Source organism: Oncorhynchus masou, chromosome 14, assembly GCF_036934945.1.
Source record: "Oncorhynchus masou masou isolate Uvic2021 chromosome 14, UVic_Omas_1.1, whole genome shotgun sequence".
NCBI lineage: Eukaryota > Metazoa > Chordata > Actinopteri > Salmoniformes > Salmonidae > Oncorhynchus > Oncorhynchus masou.
This window is the reverse complement of record NC_088225.1, coordinates 16,509,360-16,527,168: the sequence shown is the minus strand read 5'-3', so window position 1 is coordinate 16,527,168 and position 17,809 is coordinate 16,509,360. Positions and strand designations below refer to the sequence as shown.

Sequence of the window (17,809 nt, the reverse complement as noted above, 5' to 3'; positions counted from 1 at the left end):
TTAAGTAGCAGGTGTTTTCGAAGAGGACTTTGACGCTAATGTGTTAGTGTTGCTCTTCTCAAGATCAACTTTCAACAAGAAGTAACATTTCAAATGATCATCATCTGGTGATTGGAACTGTTATTCTTTCAAATTGCAGCTCACTTGATGTTGTTAGCTATCTCTTTGAAAATAAGGTGTTATGTGTGTGAAACATTGTTGCATTTAAACTTTAGATCACTGGTAACTTTGTGTGCTGAACATGATAACGATGTTTGCAATGGGAAGCAATGGTTGTACACTTAGATTTGGAATTGCTTAGCATAATGTTTGTGTTTTTGTATTCTTATGATTGGGACTTACTGGCATATTCTTTAACTGTGTGTGACTGCTGTCTTTCTGTTGGCCTATGTGTTTTACAAAAAGTGAGCTCTTCCACATGTTGTGTGCCGGTATTACAGTCGCTGTCCGTTCAGCATCACAAGCCTTTCAAACTCGTATCCAAATCAAATCTAATTTTATTTGTCACGTACACATAGTTAGCAGATGTTAATGCGCACGTAGCGAAATGCTTGTGCTTCTAGTTCCGACAATGCAGTAATAACCAAAGAGTAATCTAACCTAACAATTTCACAACAACTACCTTATACACACAAGTGTAAAGGGATGAAGAATATGTACATAAAGATATATGAATGAGTGATGGTACAGAACGGCATAGGCAAGATGAGGTAGATGGTATAGAGTACAGTATATACTGTACATATGAGATGAGTAATGTAGAGTATGTAAACATATAAAAGTGGCATTGTTTAAAGTGGCTAGTGATACATGCATTACATAAAGATGGCAAGATGCAGTAGATGGTATCCTTTGATGTGTCACTGTTGTTGTTTTTGGTGATAGTGTGGTTGTGATGGCTTTAGGCTACCATAGGTTGTGTAAGCAGTGTGGTAGTTGTGGCTGGTAATGTTAGTATGGGTGCTGTCTTTGTGTTTTTCTTAATTGTTTTGTTTGGTACAATGTTTTGGAAGATTTTTTCCCCAACTGAAGGCCCAATAGCCACCGTTTACCGCTGGTATTATGCTCTTGTGTTGAGTGTACACACTGACTACTTCCTAGTGACCTCTTGCCAGGTCCCCGCTGCCAATGAGGTTTCTAACCTCAAGGATATTTTCCTGGTTAAATATAATAAAATAAGAACTACTAGCTGATTTCCATACAGAAGCATTGAGAAGTCACAGTGGTGGGTGATGTCAGCCATTCCAGTGCCCTGCCCTGCTTTCCCCTCTCATCTCTTATAGTCTTCCTGTACATTGATTTCTTCTCTCTCTCTCTCTCTCTCTCTCTCTCTCTCTCTCTCTCTCTCTCTCTCTCTCTCTCTCTCTCTCTCTCTCTCTCTCTCTTCGGGTCAGTTATAAAGGCTTTCAGACATTCAGATCAACAAACACTACCGTGTGGATCTGGGGAAGAGGTTTCTCTAACCACCACATGCATCTTCACATGAATTCTGAAGGCTCAACTCAATACTTGGGAGACTGGAGGAAATCTCTCTAGGGACAGCAAGGCAAGCCCCTAGCCCAGGCAGGAAGCATCATCAGTACTAATTTAATACCAGCCATGGCAGATGCTGTGAGGGCTAGCATGAATAGGAGTCAGAAGGGTCTGTTGAGGAGGTGGAGAAACCATAAAGGGAGGGGGGGGGTTGTTTTCTGGAGGTTATCTGCAGTGCATTCAGCTGGCCACACTGGGCTTGCGGTCCACAAACATCCACACCCAAAGCTTTTTAGTCATTTTTTTTCTCTCTTTTGGAATGGTCTCTAAGATCACTGAGATACTGTTACCACCGCAGGGATAACATCAAAGCAGCAAGTTCCTCAGCATCTCAAAGGTAGGTCTTTATCTGATCTCTTTAGATTTTGGCCTTGAGTTGTATTTTCTCAAGACTTGCCAAGAGCAAATACATTCTAAAAGTTGGTAATATGCTCTGTGCTCGATTTATGGCTTGGAAAGCAAGACGCAAACTTGAATTTGCAATCTGTTGTATCGTATTATATCGCCCCTTTATCATGACATTGAAGTATTAAGTGAAAGTGATATGATACACTGATGTGTATCACTGAGGTGATACGATATTGGCTTCATGTTGAACTCACAGAGGAGAGATCTAAGATAAAATAGGGTGCGTCCAAGAAGCACAAGAGGCCATTTCCTCTTAATGGATGTATTCTAACGCACTGGTGCCGTTCACATTTATATTCATTTTTTTTACATTCCTTTTATTTGAAACAACAAGGAATGTAATGTGAAATGCAGACTTCAAAAATATGACACCAGTATAGATTTTATTGTTTAGAGTAGAAGCTATTCCAACCTGGATCCCTTATCCTTTAGGTAATAATTATTCCCACTCTAAATTCCAGCATCAGGTGAAAATAGACAGAAAGAGATAGGGATGTATGGGTCATTGTTGAACCTTCACCTTCTTCCACTGACTCCCAGGTGAGGAAGGGTAAGGCTAAAGGCTATGCCTGGACTACCAGAGAACATCCCCCTTGGGGAGTGCACCCTACACTCCCAGTCCCAGGAGCAGCTCACTCCCCAGACAGAAAGCACCGTGTTCAGCCTGTCCCGCAGCGAGTCCCTCTGGACCAACGATTCGGCCCGCAGCACATGTGAGATCTACTGGTTCCCATTCCACCTCATGTCCACCGGGGGCAGCATCTTCGCCTGCGGCTTCATCCTGAGTGGCCTGTATTTTGCTGGCTACTGCAGGAAGGCCACCAACATCCTGGGCCCGGCCTTGGTATCCATTGGCCTGATGGTGCTGGTGGTGGGCGTGGTGCTGATCCCCATCACCAAGGAGAACAGGAAGCAGCCCACCATGAAGAAGCCCTTCAGCTACTACAGGCAACCAGTCTTTAAATTATGAAGTGGGTCGAGCGGGGTATCCCTGTCTTGTATGCTGTGATCCTGGAGAGTCCTCAGGCTCAAAGTCTGGTTGTCAGACCATTTAGTTTCCCAAAAGCACAATGGAGGATTTGACACTTCCCTGCTGAGCATGGCTACACGTTCACATGATGAACATGAACCGTTCTACTTTCTTCCACCACTACGGATGTATACAGTATTTTAATATCTGCATGACAAAGTATACATTATAACCAAGTTACAGGTGGTTCTTTGGCATTTGAAAGTACTGGAAAATTACCATGCTGCCAAATAACACAATTATCAATGTAGTCCACTGCTTTTATGCATACTTAGTAGAATGAGTGACAAGCACATTGAGGATAAAGGTGTGTGCATGTGCATTGATGAGAGCAGGATTGAGTATTGACAGCATGCCTTTGTGGTAGGCTACTGATTCATGAATAATTCAATAAATAACACAAGTGCTTATTTTGGTTGGCCTAGTGGTTAGAGTGTTGGACTAGTAACCGAAAGGTTGTAAGATCGAATCCCTGAGCTGACAAGGTCAAAATCTGTCGTTCTGCCCCTGAACAAGGCAGTTAACCCACTGTTCCTAGGCTGTCATTGAAAATAAGAATTTGTTCTTAACTGACTTGCCTTGTTAAATAAAGGTAAAATCAATAACATTTGGTGATGGATGCGTTTTCTTTTCAACAGCAGGCTATACTCATCACATCCACAGCCATTACAGACTTCCAGTGATGTGTGTGTGTTAGATGTCATCTCTGTGATGGCAGTGTGACACTTGACTGGCCCAACAAATGTAATGTTTTTAGTGCCAAGGAGAAGTGAAGACATCACACTTTTCATAGCATTTGAATGTCCTTCTCGTGACTGGACTGAAACTTTGATTTTACACAACCTCAATTTTAGAGAATGAAATACTATTAGAATAATGATGTTTCTGTTTCTGTTCAGAATGCCGTATGTGACTGACTAGGTTTGTCTAAATGTTGCAAATTATATCAACGTGATCGATTTTGTTTATGTATAGGGTAGGCAGACTATTATTTCCACGACATTCCCTTATGTATTTTCACTTGTGGGTGAATACTCATTTGACTGGCAGATTACATTACGTCGAGAGAACTGAGTTGGCCTGCACACAAGCTGCATCATTTGCATCAAGCAACAACACCATATGCAAGACCACCACTTCTGGTGACTAGGCTACTGTAAAATAAGTGCGCCATAAGAAAGTATAGCTCTTTTTGTTTGTCTATTTTATGTGTTTGCTGCTCAATTAAATTATAGTCTGTTATCATGACAAAATTACTTTTTTTTAAAGAAGAAGAAAATAATTGGTGTTCTGCCTACCTTTCGCTCTGCACACGTCATGTTGGGGCGGCTCTCAAAGCAGGTGTGCTCTCTGGGTGCGACAAGAATAGAAGGAACAGAATAGACGCACCTTCCGTTATTTTCAGGGTGTATCGACACAATGATGGACTTTAGACACATAGGCGGCTGTGTGCCGTTATTTTCAGGGTGTATCGACACAATGATGGACTTTAGACACATAGGCGGCTGTGTGCCGTTATTTTCAGGGTGTATCGACACAATGATGGACTTTAGACACATAGGCGGCTGTGTGCCGTTATTCTTTCTGGCTATTGGTTTTGATGTTATTGGTTTTATTATCCTGTTCATTGGAATTTTTGCCAATTTGCGTATCGATGGCAGGTTTTATGGCGATTTCTTGATTTACAGTGGTTCAATTATAACTTTCATAAGTTTGGCTTGGTGGATTATGTGGTACGTGGGACATATACAGGTCTCAAAAGACAGCTTTGGAACAAGCTTAATGAAAAATAAACTGAGTTTTGTCCAGTTGGCCAGAAAGTTGTCAGAGAGGCTTTCCAAAAAATGCAAACATGAACATGTAACCACAAAGTATGCCGAGGAAAACAAGGTTGAAGCTGTGAAACCTTCACCTGTTCACGTCGCCTCTCGAATAACCTGGGGGAAATATCAGAATGGCGGCTATGACTCCAGCTTGGACTCCTTTCAGATGGAGAAGGAAAAACAGACACCAGATATACAGAACTTGGATGTGCAGACCCTCTCTAGGGGTAATGTTGAAAGGCTGTTCTGATTGTAAGTTTTGGGATAAGATGTAGGCTTCTAATAAATTGTGCATAATTTCAGGAAAATAAACTATATTTAATTTTCAATAATGAAAAAGAATTCCTCTCTGATAAACACACTAACCTCATTCAGCTATTTTGCTCAAAAAATATCATAAAACCGGTAGGCCTAGGTAACAATATTAGCTTTACTACAGGTAACTCATATTAGGGCAAGGGTTCCCAAACTCGGTCCTGGGGCCACCCAGGTGCACGTTTTGGTTTTTGCCCTAGCACTACACTGCTGATTCAAATAACCAACTATTCCTCGAGCTTTGATTATTTGAGTCAGTTGCTTAGTGCTAGGACAAAAAAACAAAACGTGTGTGTGGGGACTGTATTGCCTAATTGTAAAATGTAAAGTAAAATGATAATCTGGAAAATGTATACACCTGTATTCGGGATGAAACATTTTCAGTCTATTGATTTGGTATTTTCTCATTTGAATTTCAAGGTTCTCCGTAGCACTTTCTGATGCCAAGACTACCTTCAACACTGTACGCTTCACGGAATGGGACTACAGACAATTCAGGACATTAATCAGTACTGGTCTGGACGTTAGTTCTTGACAACAAAGACTTATCATTATGGGGTGAAATGACCCAGTCCTAGGGATATAGGCCTACTGTAGATATTGCTCTAAATGCATGTTATATTGTTTTAGTTTTTTATTTATATATCAATTATTATTATAATCTCCATGTGATGTTATGTGAACTTTTATGTTCTAGGATCAATATTATGTGGAAAGGCTATATTTTGTCATATAAACATATCGTCATGTTAAGGTTCATCGTAGCCATTTTCTAGAATAGTCTCAGACGGAAATCCTAGAGGCCCCTGTCTGAACGGCAGGTAATTGAACACAGACTCTCCCCAAGCCAGAACCACAAATGCAATCACCTGCATTTACAATTGTTTTACATAAAAACAGTAGTCAGGCAGGTTTGCCTGTGCCACAACAATTGCATTGCCATAGCAGGCTGTAAACCCTCAACAAAACGTTGTGTGGCCTGGGGCACTGAGCTTGGTTTCACCTGCATGTTGACATTACATGGACATTTGGGCTATACTCTTTTAACTGTTCACTGAGTAGACTGATTTTGTTTTTATTCAAGTGCTCAAACTTCTAAAATGCATATTCCACCAGACTGCATTTTTTTTTAATGTTGTGATTTATTTTATATTTTATTTCTTAATATTCTTTAGATTTCAGTTGCCTTACCAACATATAGCTTTTGTCTAACATGACTGACAATGAGCGTGTGCATATCAAGTCATTGTACTCAGGGCGTTGCCTGTCTGTATGCTAAGTATTACCTAATCCTGGCCTGTTGACTCTGCTTTGCGGTCCTTGGTTGAATAGGTGTTGCACAGAGGTAAACCAAACTCCCACGACTGTCTGACTGGTCAAACCAGGTACTTAAGGGGTGAGGTTTTTCCCTGAAGTTCCTCTTTCTGTCATGATGTAGGAAGCATGAAATAGTAAATAATTGTGGAATGCGTCCAGTAGGCTTTCTGCAGGCTAAATATAAACTGCTGATAAAATCACTGAAATATATCTTCCCAACATACAGTATATTTTCCCACACTGTTCATAATGTTAGATGTTAAACATATTTGCTGATGTCATAATATTCATATGAAATGCATTATTATTTTATACACAAAGGCATGGTGCATTAGATTTTTATTTATTTTAAATATACATCCAATGATCTTGATAAGCATACAAAATAAAAATAGTTATCTAATGAGATCATCCATTTCAAGCACTGTCATTTCATTGCTGCAAGTCAGGGATTGCTAAGGAATGAGGTTGGACCATTTGGCCTTTAAGTTTTAATGGATCATTAAGAGTAGTACAACCTGTTGTGGTTGGATACCAGTTCTGCTGCTGTTTCCTACAATGGAAGAATTTGAAGGCGTGCTGAAAATCAGAAGAATGCGACTTGCGTTTTAAAAAGGTTGTGGCTGGAAAGGCCTCTCCTCATTCTTGTAAAGTCCTCAGCCGGCAGGAACCCAGACTGCGTCCATGTCCCTGCTATGGATACCTCTTCTATGGGTCGCTGTGTTTTCTTTCTCATCCTGGCTTTGGTCTTTGACGTTGTCGGTCTGATCCTATTTTTCCTGGGGATCTTTGCTCCTCTGAGTTTCTGGGACTTCTTTGTGCTGTCGGGGCCCCTGCTCATCTTCCTCAGCCTGGTCTTCTGGATATTCTGGTACCTGGGGAGTCTCACAGTGCCTTACGAAGAGCTCATCTTGCCAAAGTGACACCCAAAGGTGACCCACCTGACCAATGGCTGGTCCCCTGGACTGACAGCTTGACCCTCACAACTTTAAGGAGTTGACAGAATTCTGGATTCTGGGTGTTTGACCATGTTTCTCATTGGACTGTGAACCGGAGGCCCTTGTTTCCTATAAAGAAGGTTTGAGCTTTAGTTCAAGCGGTGTGTGTTTGTTTCTAATGATGATGAATAATGATGAAGACATGGCTGTTGTTTCAAAAAATACATATACTTTCCTCTGTCCAGGAACCTGTTGGACCCTGGAACAACTCCAGTTGGAAGTGAAGAATGGCATATGCACCCTATTCTACCCCTATGATGAAGAATGACAAGATGTCATGTACAGACAGCCAGGATTTCATCTGTGCTGGGTTGAAGTGGGACATGAACTCTAAAGCACTTGTGTCCATCCTTAAAGACTGCATCAGCACATATAACTCCTTTTATAGTATGTGTAAAATAATAAATATTTGTTCAAAAAAATGTTTATTTTTTCATGTTTTATCCTCAAAAATAATATCAGAACGAGAGGCTTCAAAATGTGACGGACTCAACATTTTGAATGACTCATTGATTCATGAAGTGCTTTGAGAGACTAGTCAAGGATCATATCACCTCCACCTTACCGGCCACCCACTTCAGTTTGCATACCGCCCCATCATGTCCACAGACGATGCAATCATCATCACACTGCACAATGCCCTATCCCATCTGGACAAAAGGAATACCTATGTAAGAATACTGCTCATTGACTACAGCTCAGCATTCAACACCATAGTACCCTCCAAGCTCATCATCAAGCTGGAGGCCCTGGGTCTCAACCCCGCCCTGTGCAATTGGGTCCTGGACTTTCTGACGGCTGCCCCCAGGTGGTGAAGGTAGGAAACAACATCTCCACTTTGCTGACCCTCAACACTGGGGCCCCACAAGGGTGCGTGCTCAGCCCCCTCCTGCACTTCCTGTTCACCCACGACTGCGTGGCCATGTACGCCTCCAACTCAATCATCAAGTTTGCAGATGACACAACAGTAGTGGGCTTGATTACCAACAATGACAAGACAGCCTACAGGGAGGAGGTGAGGGCACTCGGAGTGTGGTGTCAGGAAAACAACCTCTTCAGGAAACAGCAGAGGGAGCACCCCCCTATCCACATCGAAGGGTCAGCAGCGGATAAGGTGGAACGTTTTAAGTTCCTTGTCATACACATCACAGACAAACTGAAATGGTCCACTCACACAGACAGTGTGGTGAAGAAGGCGCAACAGTGCTTCTTCAACCTCAGGAAGCTGAAGAAATTTGGTTTGTCACCAAAATCCTGACAAACTTTTACAGATGCACAATCGAGAGCATCTTGTTGGGCTGTATCACAGGTACGGCAACTGCACCGCCATCAACCGCAAGGCTCTCCAGAGGGTGGTGTGGTCTGCACAATGCATCACCGGGGGTAAACTACCTGCCCTCCATGACACCTACAGCACCCAATGCCACAGGAAGGCCAAAAAGATCATCAAGGACAACAACCACTCGAGCCACTGCCTGTTCACACTGCTACCATCCAGAAGGCGAGGTCAGTACAGGTGCATCAAAGCCTGGACCGAGAGACTGAAAAACAGCTTCTATCTCAAGGCCGCCAGACTACTAAACAGCAATCATTAACTCAGAGAGGCTGCTGCCTACATTGAGACTCACTCACTGGCCACTTTAATAAATGGATCACTAGTCACTTTATACAATGCACTCTAAATAATGCCACTTTAATAATGTTTACATATCTTACATTACTCATATCACATGTATATACTGTATTTTATACCATCTATTGCACCTTGCCTATGCTGCTCGGACATCGCTCATATACTTACATGTACATATTCTCATTCACCCCTTTAGATTTGTGTGTATTAGGTAGTTGTTGGGGAATTGTTAGATTACTTGTTAGATATTGCTGCACTGTCGGAACTAGCACAAGCATTTCGCTACACTCACATTAACATCTGCATGTGACCAATAACATTTGATTTGATTTTGATTTATTTGAAGAAGATGAGTGCTAAATGTACACCCTCCTACATATTTAATCATTGTAGTTAAAACGTTTAGTTTGGCTTTATACTACAGCTTTTTGGATCAAATGTTTTATATGAGGCGACAGTATAGAATGTTAACTTTTATTTGAGGATATTTTCATGCATATCTGTTTGACTATTTAGTAAATGAAAGAACTTTATGATCTAGTTACACAATTTGAAGGTTTCATAACTATTTGGACAAATCCACATTAATGTAAAAGTGTTTAAAAAACATATTATATTCTTATTTACAATAAAAGTGACTCCAAAATGACATCCACCTGACATTACTTACCATTCATTTCTATTGGGCACAACATTATCTGAAACACTTCCAAAACAATGTGCATTTAAATCCAACAAGTTCGCAGTCACAAGCTTAATGTAGTCATTGTGTGCTAGGAATATGGGACCAAATACTAAAGTTTTGACTAAATGTAAAACACTATAAGTCAGGGGTAGACAACTAGATTCAGCCGCGGGACAAATTGTGTCGGTCGGTCGGGGGGGGATTGCCCAAAAAGAGATTGTATTTTCAAATACAATCATTTCATACCTTGGTTATATTGAGACACGATCACATATGTCTCTCTTTTTAGGGGAATAATTGCAAACAGATAATAATTGGAAACAGATAATTGGAAACAGATAAACACGTTTTTATTTATGTTTTACTTGAGGGGGCAAAATAAATCACTTGTGGGCCGGTTTAAAGTAGAAATCTGTTTCCAATGATCTGTTTCCAATTAGTATCTGTTGCCGACCCCTGCTACACATTAATTTGTCCAAGTACTAATGACAACTCCTAATGGGGGGACTAGACATATCTTCTCTTGTCTAATCGGTAAAACAGATATGTATGAAGATACCCTCAAATAAAAGGTGACATGTTCTTTCACCTCATATAAAACATTTTATCTCTAATCCAAAATGTTGGAGTATAGAATCAAATTAATAGTTTTAGCTTCACTGTCTAAGTAAATACATACGGGAGTGTATTAGTAGTGGGGCTGTCTGAAACTAGTCTAACTAGCAATGTAGGTTCTGCTTTAGGATGTGACAGTAGATCCACCCAACCAAGAGACAAACAAAAAGAGTAAACATCATTCTCCAGCAATGACTAAGGATTTCTAAAACGACGGCGACAGAGACAAGTCTAGAAAGCAGGGAGACTACAGAATCGTTTGACTGACATATCAACCCTAGTGTGCACTGTTTTTAGTGACATAAAAGTATATTTGTGTGACATGACAGAGACCACAAAATAGTGTTATAGTCAAACTTATTACCTCAAAATTATATTGAAAAAAATATATAAACACAACATGGAACATTTCAACGATTTTACTGAGTCACAGTTCATATAAGGAAATCAGTCAATTGAAATAAATTCATTAGGCCCTAATCTATGAATTTCAATTGACTGGGCAGGGCTTCAGTCATGGGTGGGCCTGGGAGGGCATAGGCCCACCCACTGGGGAGCCAAGTCCACTCACTGGGGAGCCAGGCCAAGCCAATCAGAATGAGTTTTATTACAGACAGAAATACTCCTCAGTTTCAACAACTGTCCGGATGGCTGGTCTCAGACAATCCCACAGGTGAAGAAGCTGGAATGGAGGTCCTGAGCTGGAGTGGTTACATGTGGTTGTGAGGCCGTTTGGACGTCCTGCCAAATTCTCAAAACGACTTTGTAGGCGGCTTATGGTAGAGAATTGAACATAAAATTATCTGGGAATAGCTCTGGTGGACATTCTTGCAGTCAGCATGCCAATTGCACGCTCCCTCAAAACTTGATACATCTTTGGCCTAATGATCATGCTGTTTAATCAGCTTCACACCTGTCAGGTGGATGGATTATCTTGGCAAAGGAGGAATGGTCACTAACACGGATATAAACAAATTTGTGCACAACATTTGAGAGAAATAAGCTTTTTGTGCGCATGGAACATTTCTGGGATCTTTTATTTCAGCTCATGAAACATGGAAGGTACACGTTGCGTTTATATTTTTGTTCAGTATAGTAGCATCTATTGTAAGTACAGAATATTACGCAATAGACGGCATACAAACATTCAGAATATTGATTGAGTCAAACTCAAACAAGTAACAATTACATGTGTGCTTGTGTTAGTTCTTGTATGTGTGTATACAATGTGTGTTCCCTTTACTCACTCTGAGTTGAAGTTTGACTAAGGAGAGGAAGTTTTCATTATGCCTATCCTCTGCTTCTCGACCCCTGGGATTCCCCTTGCCCTAATCAGCACTCTGGGCAGCATTAGCTCCCTCTGACGCCCTCATGGAGAGTGTTATTAATGAGTCCATTTGGCTGTCGCCCCGGCCAGAGGAAATGGAGGAGAGGCATTAGAGCAGCTTCTCCCCAGGAGCAGTGGTATGGAGTCCACGCTGCTCAGAGCCTCGAGGGACCCTGGGTTTCCTGCTAATGCTCGATTTCAGGTTGTCATGGTGGCGTGAGTCATAAACATCAGAAGCACATTATCACTTCACACTCCAGTGGCAGAATATTATAAGGCCTTGACATGTTGGGCAAGAGTTATGTTGCCTGTTTAACACATTGTTTACAATTGTTTACAATTACGGGTTTGTCCATCAACCTACCACAAATACATACTCTAGCATATTCTCACACAGGTGAGGCAGTCTTTTAATACACCTGCGTATCACTCTTTGGTATACAAGCAGGTTGTATACAAATAAGTACAAGCTGTTACATACGAACCATAACAAAACAGAATAATCCTTTCACAAATATTTGCTCTTGTACCATGAAATATCAAATCATTTCGATGGTATGATTGCCAAATCTATTGAAAGGGTTACTGCCTACTGTATGTTGCCAGCATGTAAGAGATCCATATAGGAAAAATAAACAGGTGTTGTAATGATCAACATTGTTCATATGGCTTCTGACTCAAACACAAACAGTTAAAATGGAGAGTGCAAGTCACATTCTATGGCCTGCTAAAACAAACGTTTTTTTTTAGCTAAACACTAGCTGATGCAATACTGTCGTGTTTTTCATGTTACAAAAACAGTAACATAAGTCTTCAAAGCATTTCATGTTCATAAATAATGGTATGAAATGACTGAACATTATTTATCAAATCAGTTATTATGCCAGGATATGCATTATTCCTGTAAACCTCTGGTACAGTTTACCAGCATTCTGCTGCAGTTCTCCCATCTTGTGAATATTGTTAAGGAAGGTGCATGCCTCCCTCCAGTGGTAGCTGGATATTCATATAGTTTATTAGTGCATGCATCTAGAAAGAATAGTTTCTGTGGTGGTCTGTCCAGAAACAGCCACTCACCCCTACCACTAGGCACTTGTGTAGCTCTTAAAGAATTTAGGCATTTGTAAAATAAGAGACTTTCTCTGCATCTTGGAAAAACAGAATCCATCGGATTTGGTTCCAGAGTAAAGATTTCTAGGTTCCCTGGTTTAAGTGTCAAAGGGGGCTACTCGTGGTCTGCTACCATGTGTTTGAATTGGATAGGTACCTGACTGGTGATACTATGGACATGAAAGCTTTAACAAAGATAAACCAAAAAAAGTACATTTCTAGCTCAGACCTAAAAATGACTTTATAGTGACTGTGGCATGTACACCGGTTCAGTGTCACCTTAATTATGCATGCACATAATGGTTCACCAGCATCCAGAAACATCTAAAGAATAAGCTACAGAACAGCCAAAACAAGCATGTAAGACTTGTTCTTAACCCAGAGCCTCTGATATTGATTGTTTAAAACGTAAGCGTCTATACGTAAGAATACCTTTCTATATATGGAGCTGTGGAGTGGAACAAACTACCACAACAACTTAAAAACAACTTAATTTAAAAAGAACCTCAGGCCTCCTGGGTGGCGCAGTGTCTGCATCGCAGTGTTAGCAGTTCCCCCTAGAGACTCTGGGTTCGAGCCCAGGCTCTGTTGCAGCCGGCCGCGACCGGGAGGTCCATGGGGCGATGCACAATTGGCCTAGCGTTGTCTGGTTTAGGGAGGGTTTGGCCGGTAGGGATATCCTTGTCTCATTGCGCACTAGTGACTCCTGTGGCGGGCCGGGTGCAGTGCACGCTGACCAGGTCGCTCGGTGCAAGGTGTTTCCTCTGACACATTGGTGCGGCTGACTTCCGGGTTGGATGCGTGCAACCAAGCAGTGCGGCTTGGTTGGGTTGTGTATCTGTGGCCAATGACCTTGAGCCTTCATGGATGGGCACTTATTATGTAACTCTATGGCGGCACACAAGGGGCTTGAATTTTCAAGCTCTCCCCGTGGATTTTGTGGTTACGTAGTGTCCCCATGAGTGACAGAAGACTGAGCCAATCACTGGAGAACATTACCAACATTACCAACCCCTACGCCATGTATTTTCCGCGGACTGTTCCACCACCACAGAAGCACTGAGCTAGGCTGAAACACCTGCATTTTGGAGCTGCCTTACTCAAGAAAGCAAAAAAGAGACAATGTTTGAATGTGGCTTTATTAACTACATTTAAAAATATAGATATTTTTAGCTAAACAGGTGGGGCTCAAAACAGGTGACCTGCCCTGAGTGACGGGTCGTCACTGGTTCAGAATATAGGATAAGTGGAAGCAATATGGCAGAGACCCACCCCGGGGATTTGCTTTCCCCTGTGGTTCTTCAAGATCAATGCTCTAAAGGCAAAGATAATTTGCCTCTTCCTCTCTGCTAAAGGTGAGGAATAAGGCTTAGGCCTGGTCCAAAATCAACCCCTAGCCCCATACCTTAGGCACATACCTTAGGCACTCTTGACCTTTGTCTCTCCCAAGCCCGTACGGGAGTTGTAGCGATGAGACAAGACAATTGGATACTATGAAATTAGGGGGTAATAAAAAAAGAAGCTCAAAAGCTAGCTGATGATTGAACAATAGAACTATCTTAATGTCTGTACCTATGTATGTATGTCTGTACCTACTGTGTGCAAGAATGTTTCTATGTCTGTATCTACTGGTTGTAATGTTTTTGCACCATGCACTTTAGGGACCTCAATGGAAATAAGGCATTGACTTTTTTTGATTTTATTTAACCTTTATTTAACTTGGCAAGTCAGTTAAGAACAAATTATGTGCCTAAGGTATGGGGCTAGGGGTTGTTTTTGGACCAGGTCTGTCTGTTGCCAGTTTGTCAAGCTTAACAGTGTTTGTTCTGTCAGCTCCTGTCTTTTTCACTGCCTTGCTTTTGATCGTCCTCCTGGTTTTTGACCCTTGCTGGTCATGACCTTGTACTCGCCAGCCTGACCACTCTGCCCGTCCCTGAGCCTGCCTGCCGTCCTGTACCCTTGTCCCACCTCCGGATTATTGACCTCTGCCTGCCATGAGCCTGCTTGCCGTCCGGTATCTTTGCACCACCTCTGGATTATTGACCTCTGCCTGACCCTGAGTCTGCCTGCCTTGACCTGTCATTGCCTGCCCCTAGTGTTACAATAAACATTGTTACTTCACACGGTCTGCACTTGGGTCTTACCATGATTCCTGATATCATGTCAACATCACACTCAAAATCTTAGCTAGCAAGCTATACAAGCAGTCATCATCATGAATACAATTCCTACATACTTTCTATCTAGTTTTGCATGTTCTAGAGTGTGCAGGAGTGTTTTTGTTTTAAATATATAAACAAATTATTATCCCCCTCCATTAATTTGTACAAAGAGCCAAGAAATTGTGTGTAGGGTTGTCTGACAAATCAAACATTATTTCTGATGTAATGTGATTCTTCATGAAAGATATATTTGTCTCTTATTTGGACTGGTGAAGGACAAGGTAGATGTTTTGATTTCTTTTGGAAAGGTTTTATTAATTTATTTCCTTTAAAAACAGCTCATACATTTTTTATATAATTTCATACACATAAAAACGCCAATAAAGCATAAAACACAGCATTTTAAAGTTACATTTAAATTAGTTAAAAAGTACATGTTGTTAAAATCAATGAAAAACAACCATGAATGACAGTACTTTCCTTGTAGACATCAAATCTGTAAAAAACATTTAAAATGTGTACTAATGATCTAACAAAGGTAAAACATTTTTAAGACATGAAAAACATGTTAAAAAGTAACTTTGTTAAAAGGCTGTCTTCGGTCCCTTGCACAGGAGAGGGTTGAGTCCTTATCAAACTCGCCTTATCCTGCTCCTCTGAATAAATTACCGTCCCGTCTGACAATCCAAAACCATACTGATAGATATGCAATCCAAACCACTATCAGTACTTGTCACTAGAGGTGTGATCATGGTCTTCTTGCAAAGAGGTGTTGATGTCTTCACCCTCCACTCCACCACCATCCTGTTTACAAACAACCCTGGACTGGGCGGGGCATTGATTCCAATTGGTGACGTCATCACGAAACGCACATGTTTTCATGCTGCAAGGCCACAGCGAGTCCCAAAAGACGTTGGTTATTGCAGTAAAATAAACGAGCATTCGGTCCAGTCTCCTTACCTGGTGTTTGTTTGTATTTTCGTAATGAATGTTTCTAAAATTATGTTAAAGCTTTCAGACTACTATGACCTCTATAATTTACGAGAGGGGTCTCAGGGCATTCTGGGTACCATAACACAAACCGGCAAGCTGCTGCAAACGGTGTCCTATCCAATACCAGGCATGGAATCCGTAGTAATCCTGGTGGTGGATCATAATGTTTAGGCGTTGGATAGTGACTATTGTGGAAATTGTCTCAGTGTTTATTCTCGTCCTATACCAGCCATTCTTCCAATTGGCAATTTGTTCATCCAAAATGTCAAGCTTGTTCATACTTTCGGTTATATGGGACATGTTGCTTTGAATATGTAAACATGCAGTGCAAAATCACAACGCCATCATCAACATAAATGTTGTTTTACGAATAATCCAATTCTATGCTAACAAAAAGAACACTCAAAAAGCATGAAATCGTTGTCATCTTGGCAATGGCATTGTTTAAAAAAAAAAAATGTAAACGATAGTGCGGGGACTTTTTTTAATTATTTTTTTATTTTATTAATAACATCAATACATAAAGCACATGAGGGAACACAAGCATACATAGATTACAAACAATAGACAATCGAGCTTGGGGGTACAATATCACATTACAATTACACAAGGACCTTAAGGGACATGCATATACTTACAATTCTAACAGCTTTTTTGTTAGTAGAGCATTTAACCGTCTTAAAATACAGTTCAATTTCTTTTTGTAGGGTACGAAAATGTGGTTTTCTGTTTGTAAATTTACATTTGAGGATATGAAATTTGGCCAAAAGAATAATGAAATTATTTACATAAAAATGATTCCGCTAATTTCTATTGTATGTAAAGAATCCAAACAGTACATCTCTCCACAATAGTGTAAAATCTTCATAAATGTGTTCAATTATAAACCTACAGATGTCTTGCCATAGTTTTCTTACATGCATACAATGCCAAAAAAGATGCACAACTGTTTCTGGGTGGTCATTACAAAAGGAGCAATTTGAGTTGATGCTTTCCTTAAACTTCTTCATATAGTGGTTGGCAGGATAATATTTATGAATAATTAATTAATTTAGTTAACAAGTAGGTATGTGTGTGGCAACATCCAAACTTTTTTCCAACAGACATTATCAATAAATCCATTCCAATAAGGCATGACATAAGGTATAGATACAACATCCTGCTGAAACAAGGATCGTATCGCTCTGTTGTTGAATGGACCAAAAGAGAAACGACTCATCAGTAGGAAAGATTTAACAGGGTCAACAGAAGGTAGGCTCTGAGGGTCAGGTCTTGACATGTTCCTTAATAATAAAGCAATACCTGAGGGAATGGCATCTAAAACAATTGCAAAATCTTTAGGTGTTACAGGGACCTTGTAAAAGGATAAGAATTCTTTATAACTGAGCAAAAGACCCTCTGCATTTACCAGTTGGCTCACCAATAGGATATTATTTCGGAATAGTGCGGGGACTTACATCTCGCCACGCATAATACAAGTCGTCACTACATACCACAGCCACAAAGTCATACGCCCCGCCCGTTTCTACAATTTATATTTTTTAAATGTGATTTTAAACCTAACCACATTGTTAACCGTATGCCTAACCGTAACATTAAATTAAGACCAAAAATCACATTTTAGTTTTCATGAATTTTTAACATATAGACAATTTTGACTATATGTGGTAATTATTGACAATACAATGCGCGTACGCTACAGTTCAACCAACCTTGAGTCAATGATCAGCGGTTTCTTGTGTCTGATTGGCCTTCTCTTTGTAGCGTCAAGTGCCTGTTAATTTTTTATTGGGTTATTGGATTGTCAATCGTGGTATATCCACATGTTGTGTTGTTTGGTTGGAGCCTTCTCCTACCCTT

At 40.7% G+C, this 17,809-nt stretch overlaps 1 protein-coding gene across 1 annotated transcript; it reads left to right on the top strand.

Moving 5' to 3' along the window:
- The first annotated feature begins 1,351 nt into the window (after window positions 1-1,351).
- On the top strand, window positions 1,352-3,596 carry LOC135554384 (phosphoinositide-interacting protein-like). Its single transcript, XM_064986668.1, has 2 exons — window positions 1,352-1,870; window positions 2,482-3,596. Exon 2 carries the CDS (start codon window positions 2,507-2,509, stop codon window positions 2,909-2,911), a length of 405 nt encoding a protein of 134 aa, XP_064842740.1. The 5' UTR covers window positions 1,352-1,870; window positions 2,482-2,506; the 3' UTR covers window positions 2,912-3,596.
- The last annotated feature ends 14,213 nt before the right edge of the window (window positions 3,597-17,809 follow it).

Coding starts and splice junctions, on each gene's coding strand:
- LOC135554384 (XM_064986668.1), top strand. CDS start 2,507: ATGCCTGGACTACCAGAGAACATCCCCCTTGGGGAGTGCACCCTACAC.